Below are 13,765 nucleotides of genomic sequence, written 5' to 3'. Positions count from 1 at the left end.
TTGATAGGGTGGAAGAAATTGTCACTATTTTGCTAACTTAGAATAGTGGTCTCAGATAATATTCTAAACTAGAATAAGAATCCATAAAATTATGGCGATATTTCAATCCATTAAAACAAGGTATCAAGAACATAACACTGATACATATATTATATAGAATATTAACTATTTTCTTTCTTTTTTTCGTCAGATCCAATATTAATAGCGAAAGTCTGAGAATGAAGTATAAAAGTACCAGAGGAGGTGTTTCTGGATTAGGTTTCCAAGATGCTCTATATACAGGTTATGCAGCTGATGGGGGAATATTGGTTCCTGAAAGTATACCCGTTTTAAATATGGAAACGCTCAAATCATGGGCTTCATTGTCATACATTGATTTAGCGAAGAAAATAGTGCCTTTATTTGTTGACGAAGATGAAATACCAGCTTCAGATTTAAATGGTATTTTTTTTTTATATTATTCTTTCAATGGCATATCTAAGTTCGGTATCATGCATAAGAGAGGCAGAAGATACCAAAGAGATAATCAAATGCATAAGTCAAAGAAAAACTGGCGTCACGGAAAAAAATACGAAAAACGACCAAAGAACGTGTTATCAAATCGCAATAAAATAACGTGCAACGCAAAAATTCGGGGGACCTTCCCGGTGGTGTTGTCGACGGGTAGTTCGTGACCCGAGAAGATCCTTTTGCGTATAAAATAAGGGATTCTTGTGTTGCGTGGACCTTTTCCTCTGACTAACTAAAATAAACACGAAGTCGCTGTGGTAAAGTTCAACAGTGTATTAAAGAAATCATGTTAAGTATCATTAAACACAATACACAGTAATAACAGAATATACAGTATATACAGAATACACACCAAGTACTATTAGCAATCCTTCAATCTCGTTCTCTATCGTCAGCTCTACTGTATTACAATAATCACTCCCTTTTATACCTTCACTTGCCATATGGGCTTGTGGGCTTATGGGCACTAGAGTTTCTGGGCACCCGGGCTTATGGATACCAGGGCTTATGGACAACTGGGCTTATGGGTACCAGGGCTTATGGACACCATGTATGTTAGGGCTACCGTGTACCAGATATTACCAGGGCTTACAGGCTCCATAATTTATTAGGACCATAAAGCACCATGTAATACTTAGTCATAGCTGGTCAGCCCCAAATATTAGGGTCCTAAAACACCAAGTTTCCACACCCTATAAATTTTCATTACAAACGTATTATCAAATAACAATGGCCAAGAGATGAGGAAAAACACCTTGAAAACCCAACTGAAATGTATGAGCTAAGTGAAGTCTATAAAGTTTGTATTTCACAATATACAGCATAATAGTCTTTGAAGTAAAGGCTTTTTAACTCGCCCAGCAAAACATGTTTTCCTGAAAAGTAGACAATTGTTTTACCAGGTTTTATTTACATTGTTTCATGCTATAAATATATAACAAGGGGTGTATAAGTATTGTGTTCGCAGTAACCAGAATAATGACTTCATCTTTAAACCTCCGAAATGAATTCATGTGTGCACCTTTATTTTTTAGATCTTATGTTTAGTTCATTAGAAAGCCTCTTACTATTTACACCGGCCACGTCTGCTAAAAAACTGGTTTTATTGTCTTGTTAGGATGTGTCCTATTGACATCTCATTAACTCTTTGTTGATGGGGAAACATTCTTAGATAACAACTACTTTGAAAGGCCCCACTAACTGATTTTTGTGTTTGATTTGTTCTCATTATTAAATATGCATGAAATATTTGCTTAAGGACGTTAAACAAAGAAAAGTCACACCTTAAATCGATAACCAATGAAAGCATATTGTTTGATAGGCTGATATAATAGGATATGTAGTAATGTCTATCTATTAATCATTGCTTCTTTCTACTAAACTAAAAAAATAACAACTCTGAAAAATAATAAAAGTGTATATCTGTTGATTCATTTGCATCAAACTTTTTTCACAACAAATTAAAATAAATTTAGACCCTTACCGACACCTAACGTCATACTGATATAATTGATTTTAAAAATTAATGTGTTCCTCATCTTCAGAATAAAACCCTTCCTTATATACCTCTCTTTGATAAGTTATTTTTTACTTTGAATTATGAAAATACCTACATATGATTTCCAGCGAAACGTCTTATTAAGTATGTTCTGATAATTGATTCAATAATAAAAAAAGTTCAAGGTTCCAAAGTCGTCTAAATTCTAGAAAAGTTTATTTGATAATTGATTTTATGATATAATACGATTATCGACTAAAGCGGGAATTGATTTCGTAAAGCTATTTTTAAGGAGAAAGCACAATGAACGAACTAAATTGCTTCCATCTAGTAATGGGTTTATGATGTTTTAATATTTTGCATGCCACATGGAAGCATGCATGCTACATGTACTTCATCATCTGTAACAACATTGGGTCTAACTTTTTCAATATCACTAAAGATGCGAAAAACTTTATGCAGCTGAGCATCTCTACAAAGACAAAATGAAAACTAAAAAATCTGATTTTTATGCAACTTAGTTATTGATGAATGAAATATTTTATGCGTCCGAAGCGTTTTTCTGGATTTACAATCATCAGGAAAGCTCAACCCCCTAAATTGAAAGCCAAAGATGAATAAACCCTTGAACACTTGAGGAACTCTAGGACCAAAACGGACCTAAAAAAATTGCCAAATACACTTAAGCTTGCCAGAGGGATTGGAACTTTAGTTTCTAATTAATTTCTAAATTTATCAACGGAATAATAAAAAAAAAGTATGTAATAAATTATGTCAATACCGAAGTATAAAGTTATGAATTTAAGATCATAATATATAACACATTTAATTTATTTATATAACAAGAAAACACGCGATGTGCATAAGCTTATAGGGTATTATCATTTACAACTTACAAACATCTTAGGTAGAATATTTTGTGCTCCATTAATTTCAAATCAATTCGTTAATCAATTTTCGTATCATCCGATAAGAAAATAATAACTTGTAAAGCTAGAGCACTTGAAACGAAATCCGCGAAATCTAATTTGACTTAATTTTGGAGTCAATTGTATATAATTCAATAATATTTTTATCCACTTGGTTCAGCAGTCATCTCTATCAAGCCTCGATGCGGACATTCATCGACGCCGCAACATTGATGAACATAGATAATTTGACAAAAAATATCTGAGAAGCAAAGATAACTTTAGATAGAGCATCACGAATCCGCTCAAAATTTGGGGAGACTCAGGTGCTCTGATGGGAAGCCCAGGAGCTCTGATGGGAAGCTCTAAGCAGTTCTTGTAAAGGACCAAGTGCAACAAATTTCTTTAGATATCAGATGTTTATGATAATTAATAGGAATTTTAATAGGTGACTATACATTGGTATAAAAAATGATCGCAGCAGATATCAGATAAAACAGTTTTGAAAAGTCATGTAAAAATGATGGATGGCCACACAAGCCACTATTTAAAAACATGGCCAACATCGATAATAAAAATAGTATCAATAAAAAATGAAAAATAATTGGATCAAGTGTGCTGAAACGATTGAATTGTGAATTGTGTTGGGTCAGGAAGTATCTTAGAAGACAATCCCTTAATAATTGCAGTGAATCATTTTGTACTGAGCCAGTTATTCAAAAGTTTCTTTTTTTTTTTTGGGGGGGGGGGGGGTTGCTGTAGTTATATATATAAATGATTCGATATGTTATAATTTTTTTAAAATGCATTTGTTCATTGGCAAAATAAAAGAGAAAAACACCATTATAAGTCTGCTACTTTATATCAGTTTAGTTAGCCTCCTTAAAAACAAATTGTAAATGACAGAGTGGCAGTTAATTTTAATCAATTTACATTTTCTCGTTCACTTCACCTATTTTTAAAAGCTCTACATTTATTTTTCTTCGTTTTTTCATTCCTATGAAAATATAATGGGTTTTCCTTATATTTATATCGCCGGATGATAAATAAGAGGTCAAATTCATCATCAGTACAATCAGACCACTTAATGTTCTTATTTAACAAAAAAAACATTTGCAATTTGATCAAGATAAAAAGCAAAAATATACTAGTTCTTTAAATAATGTCAGGAATTGCTCTATTTTCTGAAATGAAATTGCCGTCAGATTTAGTGTGAGGTGTGTTCAATGCAAAGTACTACTGGGTCATTTCAATTATAGCTATATTTCTACACGTCTGTAATTTTGTTGACGCACGTCCCTGTGTTTATAGAGAGATTGCCATCAAAGATGGCTGTATTTCACGTCTGTTTCACAATACGGAATATATTGCAACCTCTAATGGCCATTCTATTGTACATTTTAACGACATGTTTGTTAAAACAAAAAAAGTAATTCCTTTTGTGAGTGACGCAAACTCATTTCCTGTCATGTATCATAAATCAGTTGATCATCGTTGTTAGAAATACAAATAACTGCATGACTTGAAATTAATTTGTAGCACTTGCAAACAAGTTTATATCAGTGCTAGGCTTTTAAAGTGTCATGATGGAAAACTCGATAAGAGTCTTTTGCTTAACGTCACAAAGCTAAATACTCAAACTCATTTCTTGTATCCTAATTAATTTGAAACTTGGTCTATTCAAACCACAGTTTTGTTATTTGCACTCAGGCATTTTACAAAATTACAATTTGCTTTTCGGGTGACCTTAAGAATTCCAAGTGACATTTAAAACATTTGTGTCTGCTTTTCTTTATGATAAGTAACAGAAACTGCACTGACTTTGGTAATGTGTGTGAATGATAAAAGTGGTTTTTATAATTTTTTTTATCTCAGTATAATTAATTGCTTTTATATATGTTAAATATATAATTCCAGGTCTTTTAGAAAAAGCATTTGCAAAGTTTACTCACCAAGAGATAGCCCCAATACAGCGGCTTAAAAATGGTTTGAATATAATGGAACTGTTTCATGGTACAACTTGGGCGTTTAAAGACTTAGCTCTCTCATGCGTAGGACAGTTTTTGGAATATTTTCTGTCGAAACAGAAGAAGCACTTGACAATTGTTGTTGGTGAGATTAATGAGTTACGAAAATTGGATTTAACGTCTTCATGTATATTCACGGATTTTTTAGTACTTTTGGTTTGCTTTAATATCAATTATTTCTGAAACGGAAAACGTATAAATAGGTCACATAACAAACTCACAAAATGCACAGGAAATAATATCACATACAAGCATGACAAAAGAAAAAAAACCTAGGGTCCCAGGAGAGTGAACCGGTTATCAGGTAAAACTATCCTTTCCTAATTGAAGAGAATGTTAAAGATATTACCAAAGAAAATTTCTTTAACTCTTTTTTTTTACAAAATATTTATTTTGAATTTCCTGGGTTTTTTTTGGCAAAATAAAAATGCACTTAAAGACTCTCAATAGAACATGTATTTATCCGCAAACTATGGTTTCAAATGTTTAGCTGTTCTTTAGTAGAATATCTTTGACATTTGGACCAACTGACCCCTTTTGGCTATTTAATTCCATACTTTTTACCAAGACCAAAGAAGTAAATATTTTCTAAAGAACCATACAGCATACAGGTATTTCGATTTAACGAATAGTACTAAATGTCTAGGGAAAAATCACTGTTATAGTTAACTATGGTCAAGGAGAAGAAAGTATTAATAATCTGAACGTTCTTGGTAATAAATTAATAATAAGATCTATTTTTTTTTTACATCTTGTGATCCGTTTATTTGGCAATCGCCAATGGCAGTTAGCAGGGTTTAAGGACATCAGTTGTTCGACCTGCTAGTCAAATGCGTTTTTTTTTTAAATATACTTTTGAATTTCACTCATTTGGTCTTTTGGAAAATGTTGTTTGTGCTGTATTTAGAAATTTGTTTTGCATGCACACGTATAAAAATTGCGGTTTTTATCCAACGCAATCATAGGTTTGAACGTTGTTTTCAATTTAGACTTGTATATATATAAAATTATTATAAACAAGTCTAAATTGAAAACAACGTTCAAACCTATGATTGCGTTGGATAAAAACCGCAATTTTTATACGTGTGCATGTAAAACAAATTTCTTGGTAGAGGGGTCTAAATACAGCACAAACAACATTTTCCAAAAGACCAAAAAAGTGAAAAGTATATTTTAACAAATTGCATTTGACTAACAGGTCGAACAACTGATGTTCTTAAACCCTGCTGACTGCCATTGACGATTGCCAAATAAATTGATCACGAGATGTAACATGGATCTTAATTATTAATTTAATACCAATCAGAAAACAGTAAACTTGCGGAGAAGATGGTATACCGCAAACATGAGGTGCAAAAATTTGTACACCATATCCGGATTTCTACAATTAATTTCTCTTCAGTGATGTTAAGGATCGAAACGGTATTTGGAAGGCCATATAATTTACCTCAATTTAGGATAGATTCTTGAATTTTAAAGGGTCGAAATAGGATGAACGGATCATATAAACCCGAAGGAAAATATAATACAAGCCCAAACGAAAAAATATAAACAAGTCTAAATTGAAAACAACGTTCAAACCTATGATTGCGTTGGATAAAAACCGCAATTTTTATACGTGTGCATGTAAAACAAATTTCTTGGTAGAGGGGTCTAAATGCAGCACAAACAACATTTTCCAAAAGACCAAAAAAGTGAAAAGTATATTTTAACAAATTGCATTTGACTAACAGGTCGAACAACTGATGTTCTTAAACCCTGCTGACTGCCATTGACGATTGCCAAATAAATTGATCACGAGATGTAACATGGATCTTAATTATTAATTTAATACCAAACAGAAAACAATAAACTTGCGGAGAAGATTGTATACCGCAAACATGAGGTGAAAAAATTTGTACACTATATCCGGATTTCGACAATTAATTTCTCTTCAGTGATGTTAGGGATCGAAACCGTATTTGGAAGGCCATATAATTTACCTCAATTTAGGATAGACTCTTGAATTTTAAAGAGACGAAATAGGATGAACGGATCATATAAACCCGAAGGAAAATATAACAAGTCTAAAAGTGATCTTACTGATGAAGGATATTAGTTATACGAAATATATAAAATTTGTTCACGATTTAATTATTTTTTTGTGATGTTGTATCCGTTTAGACTTGTTATATATTATATTTTGTAGTGTACTGTAATCATAATTTTATGATCCATCGCCCCGTAAGATTTATCGTTGGCTATTATTCAGTCATTTTTATACGACCGCAAAAATTGAAAATTTTTTGGTCGTATATTGGTATGATGTTGGCGTCGTCGTCGTCGTCGTCGTCGTCGTCTGGCGTCGTCCGGCGTCGTCCGAAGACACATTGGTTTTCGCACTCTAACTTTAGTTTAAGTGAATGGATCTCCATGAAATTTTACCATAAGGTTCAATACCACGAAAGGAAGGTGGGGATTGATTTTGGGGGTTATGGTACCAACAGTTAAGGAATTAGGGGCCAAAAAGGGGCCAAAAATAAGCATTTTTGTAACTTCCAGACAATAACTTGTGTGTAAGTGTATGGATCTCTCTGACATTGTACCACAAGGTTCCATATCACAAAGGGAAGGCTGTAATTGATTTTGGGGATAATTGCCTCAAAATTTTATGAATTAGGGGCCAAAAAAGGGGCAAAAAACAAGCATTTTTCTAGTTTCATGACAATAACTTGTGTGTAAGTGTTTGGATATTTCTGAAATTGTACTACAAGGTTCCATATCACAAAGGGAAAGCTGGAATTGAGTTTGGGGGTAATTGCCCGAAACGTTTAGGAATTGGGGGCCAAAAAGGGGCCAAAAATAAGCATTTTTCTAGTTTCCAGACAATAACTTGTGTTCAAGTGTATGGATCTCTCTGAAATTGTACTGCAAGGTACCATACCACAAAGGGAAGGCTGGGATTGAGTTTGGGGGTGATAAATCATAAGGGGGTTCAAAAAATTTGGGGGGGGGGGATTTTTTCTTTTCTTTTTTTTTTTCTTTTTTTTTCCTTTTTTTTTTCTTTTAAAATTTTCCATTTTAAGTTGGTTATTTCTGATTAATATTTAAAAGCAAATAATAATGATATGGTAGGAGATACACACCAAACAGGATGTGTAAATTATTATATAATAAGTATTGTGCAATAGCAAGAAATTTTCAATTGCACAGTATTGCACAATTGCAAGAAATCTTCAATTGCACAGTATTGCGCAATAGCAAGAAATCTTCAATTGCACAGTATTGCGCAATAGCAAGAAATATCCAATAGCACAATATTGCGCAATAGCAAGAAATTGTCAATTGTACAGTATTGCACAATAGCAAGAAATATTCAATTGCACAGTATTGTGCAAAAGAAGATACTTCGTATACATTGCTTATTTCTTGATCAATTTCAATGGGGTTTTATTCTTGAATTCTTGGGGTTCTTTAATATGCTGAATCTAACCGTGTATTTAGATTCTTAATTTTTGGTTCCGTTTTCAAATTGGTCTACATTAAGGTCAAAAGGGTCCAAAATTAAACTTAGTTTGATTTTAACAAAAATTGAATTTTTGGGGTTCTTTGATATGCTGAATCTAAACATGAGTTTAGATTTTTGATTATGGGACCAGTTTTCAAGTTGGTCCAAGTTGGGGTCCAAAATTAAACTTTGTTTGATTTCAACAAAAATTGAATATATGGGGTTCTTTGATATGCGGAATCTAAACATGTATTTAGATTTTAGATTTTTGGCCCAGTTTTCAAGTTGGTCCAAATTGGGGTCCAAAATTAAACTTTGTTTGATTTCAACAAAAATTGAATATATGGGGTTCTTTGATATGCTGAATCTTACCATGTATTTAGATTTTTTATTTTGTGGGCCTGCTATCAAATTGGTTCATATTGAGGTCAAAAGGGTCCAAAATTAAACTTTGTTTGATTTCATCAAAAATTGAATTATTGGGGTTCTTTGATATGCCAAATCTAACCGTGTTTTTAGTTTTTTAATTTTGGGTCCCGTTTTTTAAATTGGTCTACATTAAGGTCCAAAGGGTCCAAAATTTAACTTAGTTTGATTTTAACAAAAAATGAATTCTTGGGGTACTTTGATATGCTGAATCTAAACATGTGTTTAGATTTTTGATTATGGGACCAGTTTTCAAGTTTGTCCAAGTTGGGGTCCAAAATTAAACTTTGTTTGATTTCAACAAAAATTGAATATATGGGGTTCTTTGATATGCTGAATCTAACCATGTATTTTGATTTTGGACATTGGACCATAATAGGTAAATTAAAAAAATTGAAGTTCTTAGACCACATTCTTTCTGTGTCAGAAACCTATGCTGTGTCAAATATTTAATCACAATCCAAATTCAGAGCTGTATCAAGCTTGAATGTTGTGTCCATACTTGCCCCAACTGTTCAGGGTTCGACCTCTGCGGTCGTATCAAGCTGCGCCCAGCGAAGCATTTTATATATATATATATATATATATATCCATGAAAGCCATTATAGATAAAGAATATCTGGCGGGGTAAAAAAGTTAAGAATATCAAGGTTAACATACTTTCCATTTCTGATAATATGACCAGATGAACCCTTATAGGAGCGTTTGCAATCAAATGACCATTTTTACCCACTTCTTGTGTTTATATGAATTATCTGGAAATCTATGATAAATAAAGGAAATTTCCAATTGGCTCCTTTAAGGAGTTATTGCCATTATATGATTATTTGTTTTTATCCCTGTTTGACTATTATCTCCTCAATTATAATAGAGAGAAACTGTAAACAGTAAACAAATCAGTAAAAAATAATCAAATAAAGGATTTTGTCAATCGACTATTATAGGGGTTATTGCCATAAAATTACGATTACAGTTTTTGAATTATCAAATATTTTGAAAACCATTTACTAATAATTCGATATCCCATGGGCCAAAACCTGGAATGTTATCATGTAGCCCTGAACAGAAAACGTCCCCTAAATGTGATACCCGTCCTGTATACCCCACGGGCCAAAACCTGGAATGTTATCATGTAGTCCTGAATAGTAAACGTCCCCTGATTGCGATACACGTCCTGTATTGCCATTTGTCAAAATTTGTAAAATGAGATGAAAACACATTAGAAAAATATGTCTTCTCATTTATTTATAACACAATGTCGTAACTATATAACGATCGTTTAAATTTTCAAATATTAGTAGTGACTATTAGTTTAAGGTGAACGTAACCATGTGTGAGCGATTCATATGACAGTCATTGTGTTCCATCGAAGTCTGTGTAGTTGAACATTACAAGCTCTTTCAAAGCAAACTAGCAGTGGTAGTCATAAACCATATTTAGGAGATATTCAATACATCGTTACTTTGAAAATGATAACTTACTATTTGGAAACTATAATCATCACGTCTGTCATAAAATTATGTGTTCAAACAACTTGTGATGTAAGGACAGGTTTGTGGCACCGTTAAAGTCCACAATTCCTCTAAAGTCCACAACACCGCTAAAGTCCACAACAAATTTCCGCTAAAGTCCACAACGCCGCTAAAGTCCACAAACTTTCCGCTAAAGTCCACAAAATGACCTCCGCTAAAGTCCACAAGAAAACGCCGTTAAAGTCCACAATAACAAGTTCCGCTAAAGTCCATAAAAAAAACACCGGTAAATTCCACACAACTTTTTTTATTTTTAGAATATCAATTCGCTTTTTTTTTTTTATCCCGGTAGTACAATACAAAGCATGGGCTTTTGTTCTTGGTAGATATTTTTTTTATCAGTTTGATAAATGAAAAAAAGTAGAGTATCTGTAGAAGATTTTATTCCATTAATTTGATCTTTGTATTATGATGATCCGATCAATGAATCAAATAGGCCAATTTGGACATCATTTCTAAAAAGTAATCTATTCATAGTAAATTCGTTAGTTATTACATAATTACTGGAATCTTCAAGTACTTTTTTTTTTATTCTTTGTATATAATCACTTTTTTACGTCACTATAAATGTACAGAGCAAAAGTCTCGGGACATGTTATTAATAATGTGTTTTTTATGTTGATGTTTAAAAACATGAGCACCGACAAGAAATTCGACATATAATTCGATTTTGCTAGTTTTAGTTAAATTGTTACTAAACATAAGCACATGGACATGGGGTCATAATAATGTATCCTGCACTCCCCTCCAGCTATTTTTTCAACTTTTATATAGTTTGCCGATATAAAAATAGCTGGATAGTAAAACAGCACAAATAAGTAAAAATATCAGTATAGATGACCAGGAATAGATAGGTAAACGTCATTTGTATAAATAGCTCTAAATCAGAACTTTTACAAAATATTGCCTCGTAAAAAAGAGGGAGGACAGGGTATATCATCATGACCCAATGTACCTGTGTAAATAAGATTTGGTATGAGTGCCAATGAGACCACTCTCCATCTAATATTTTTGTATGATAATTGCTATCGGATTAACGTATTTAAGAACCTACATTGTATACATAATTATTATAACAAAACTGGACACACTTAAATGTCTTCCCTGTTTTAGTGTTTATAATTGAAGTTATTTGTAAGTGAACAATTTTTTTTACAACAAGCAATACATTAAATTATCAATTCAATGATCAATGAACATGATGTCAAGGTGAGATAAATCTTTTCAGACAGACATGGAGGCCGTATAAATTCATCCCATGATATACCAAATTAAGTTAGCTATCGCTTAAAATATCTCGGAAGCAAACATCATCAAGAAATAAGAACTTTGACTAATGAACCATTAAATTAGGTCAAGGAAATATGACACAGACCAGACAGACAGTCATGTACACCTTACAACCATTCAATACACAAGATGTATACATGACTTTAATATCACTTATAATATCTGAGAAACTGTCAAAACTATATATTAAGCATTTCATTTTAATTCTATCAGTCTTCTCACAAATAAACAGCTGGCTTGACGGTTTTTGTAGTAAAGTTCCTAAATTTTCTAAAAACATATCTTCCAACATTATTTGTATTTCAAATAACTTCAATTTCAGTGAGCTTTTTAACTCAATTTCATACTTAATACAGGAGATTAACTGATAAAGTTACAATGTAGCGTGACTTTTGTATTTAGTTAAAGTTTTTATTTCATTTTTTAATTCTAGATTTGACAAATTTCTTAGAATTAGACAGACGGCACGTGCGTACGGTCCGACCGTATACGTATTTTGAATAAGTTCGTCTACGGTCCAGACCATATACGCGTATGGTCTAAATGCGCATATGGTCTGGAACATCCGTACATTGGATTTGATGTGATTAAAGTGATTACAATTTGATATAATTAGCAGGTGAACTACTAAAAAAATGTTAAAAAACAATTACATTATAAATTTATGTTGATTTTTACAAAAAGAGGAAGAAGTTATATTTTCATTTATTTAATGCAGAATGCCTGTCTATCAGTTACTTGCTAGTTATTATTAAAGGCAGTGTTAGATTTTTAACATGAATGAAATAGCTAGATAAGAATTCTGAGTATTCGTACATTTAATTTAGTTTTGAATTTACCTTGTTCACCAATAACGAAGTACATGATTGTTTTACTGAGAATGTGTACGGTACAGGGTCCTAAAGATGTAAATTTCGGTATAAAATTATGAGTAAAGGGTTATATCGAAGCCATTACTGTAGGGTTGAAAGTCAAGTCAAGTACATGACCCTGTTGGTCATGTAAGCTATGTAAGATGTTAAATTTTCCTACGAAGCTTCAGAAGAATGGATGTGAAAATTTTAGTTTAAAGAAATGCATGTCCATAGGGACCGAGCACTAGAGGTCCAAAGTTTAGAATACGCTCCAATAGAAAAAGCTTAAACTATGTGTTCCTTAAAACCAACAATGATCATATTTAGGTCAAGTGAACAATACAAGCTTAAGATCACATGATACTCTAGTTTTAATAATATTTAGATATGTATATGTTGTACAGAATTTCCTGCTGTTTATTAAATTTGAATGTTCATTCTATACTTCATTATTATCAATTCTCATAAAACCAGAAAACGAAAGTAATGTTGATCGCCTTTCTTATTTTTTTTAATACCAAACAAATCAAGGGAACGAACTAAGACACGAGCAGCCACTTTGATTTGTTTAGTAATTCCTGGGAAACTTGAAATCAGAGTAATATTTTAATTTTGATGTTGTCAATTGGAAATGTTTGCCTACCAGGTCATTCGACCTATTAACTGATTAACCGGAAGTAAAGTAGCAGGTCAATGGTCTTGTTTAAAGTAATCTGCAAGTTCATGTTATTAGAGTCTGATGATTTTCTCATCTAAATCTGAAACCTAGTTTATGCAAGTTCAGCCAATTTTATTTAGGAGTGTTTTGATCAAATTTGCATCTTCAAATTGTTTTACAGTGACCTACAACATATATGTTCCAGACCATGTTAGTATTTGGACCGTACGCGTACGGTCTGGAGCGAATGCGTACTTTTTCAAAATACGCATACGGTCGGACTGTACGCGTAAGGTCTGCCTAATTTTGTGTATTAGATACAAATGTACATTACAGATCAACATAACTGAAATCTTAAATTAATACAAAAAGTTCAATTGCAATTGAAATAAAAACTTAAAATTTTAATTACTCAAAAATGTCATGTTCAATTGATATGGTAATCGTCTGTATTTAGCATGTCTGTAATACACGAAATTGAATTATGCTCGCTGAAATTGAAGTTATTGGAAGTAAACATAATGTGGGAAGAAAAGTTTTTAGAATATTTAGGAACTTTACTAAAAAATGTAAAT

General features: G+C 32.3%; 1 protein-coding gene across 4 annotated transcripts in view; it reads left to right on the top strand.

Moving 5' to 3' along the window:
- The window catches only part of LOC127733138 (threonine synthase-like 2), a 50,410-nt gene that overhangs the window by 11,238 nt on the left and 25,407 nt on the right, over nucleotides 1-13,765 (top strand). For all 4 annotated transcript variants that reach the window (XM_052242462.1, XM_052242463.1, XM_052242464.1 and 1 more), the window contains 2 exons: nucleotides 191-441; nucleotides 4,834-5,028. In XM_052242462.1, the coding sequence (XP_052098422.1) occupies nucleotides 219-441; nucleotides 4,834-5,028 (418 nt within the window). In that variant the 5' untranslated portion in view covers nucleotides 191-218. The remainder of the gene's footprint in view (nucleotides 1-190; nucleotides 442-4,833; nucleotides 5,029-13,765) is intronic.

Source organism: Mytilus californianus, unplaced genomic scaffold (assembly GCF_021869535.1).
Source record: "Mytilus californianus isolate M0D057914Y unplaced genomic scaffold, xbMytCali1.0.p SCAF_3, whole genome shotgun sequence".
NCBI classification, from domain to species: Eukaryota; Metazoa; Mollusca; class Bivalvia; order Mytilida; family Mytilidae; genus Mytilus; species Mytilus californianus.
Note: the sequence above shows the minus strand (reverse complement) of the source record. Positions and strands in the feature narration are given on the sequence as shown.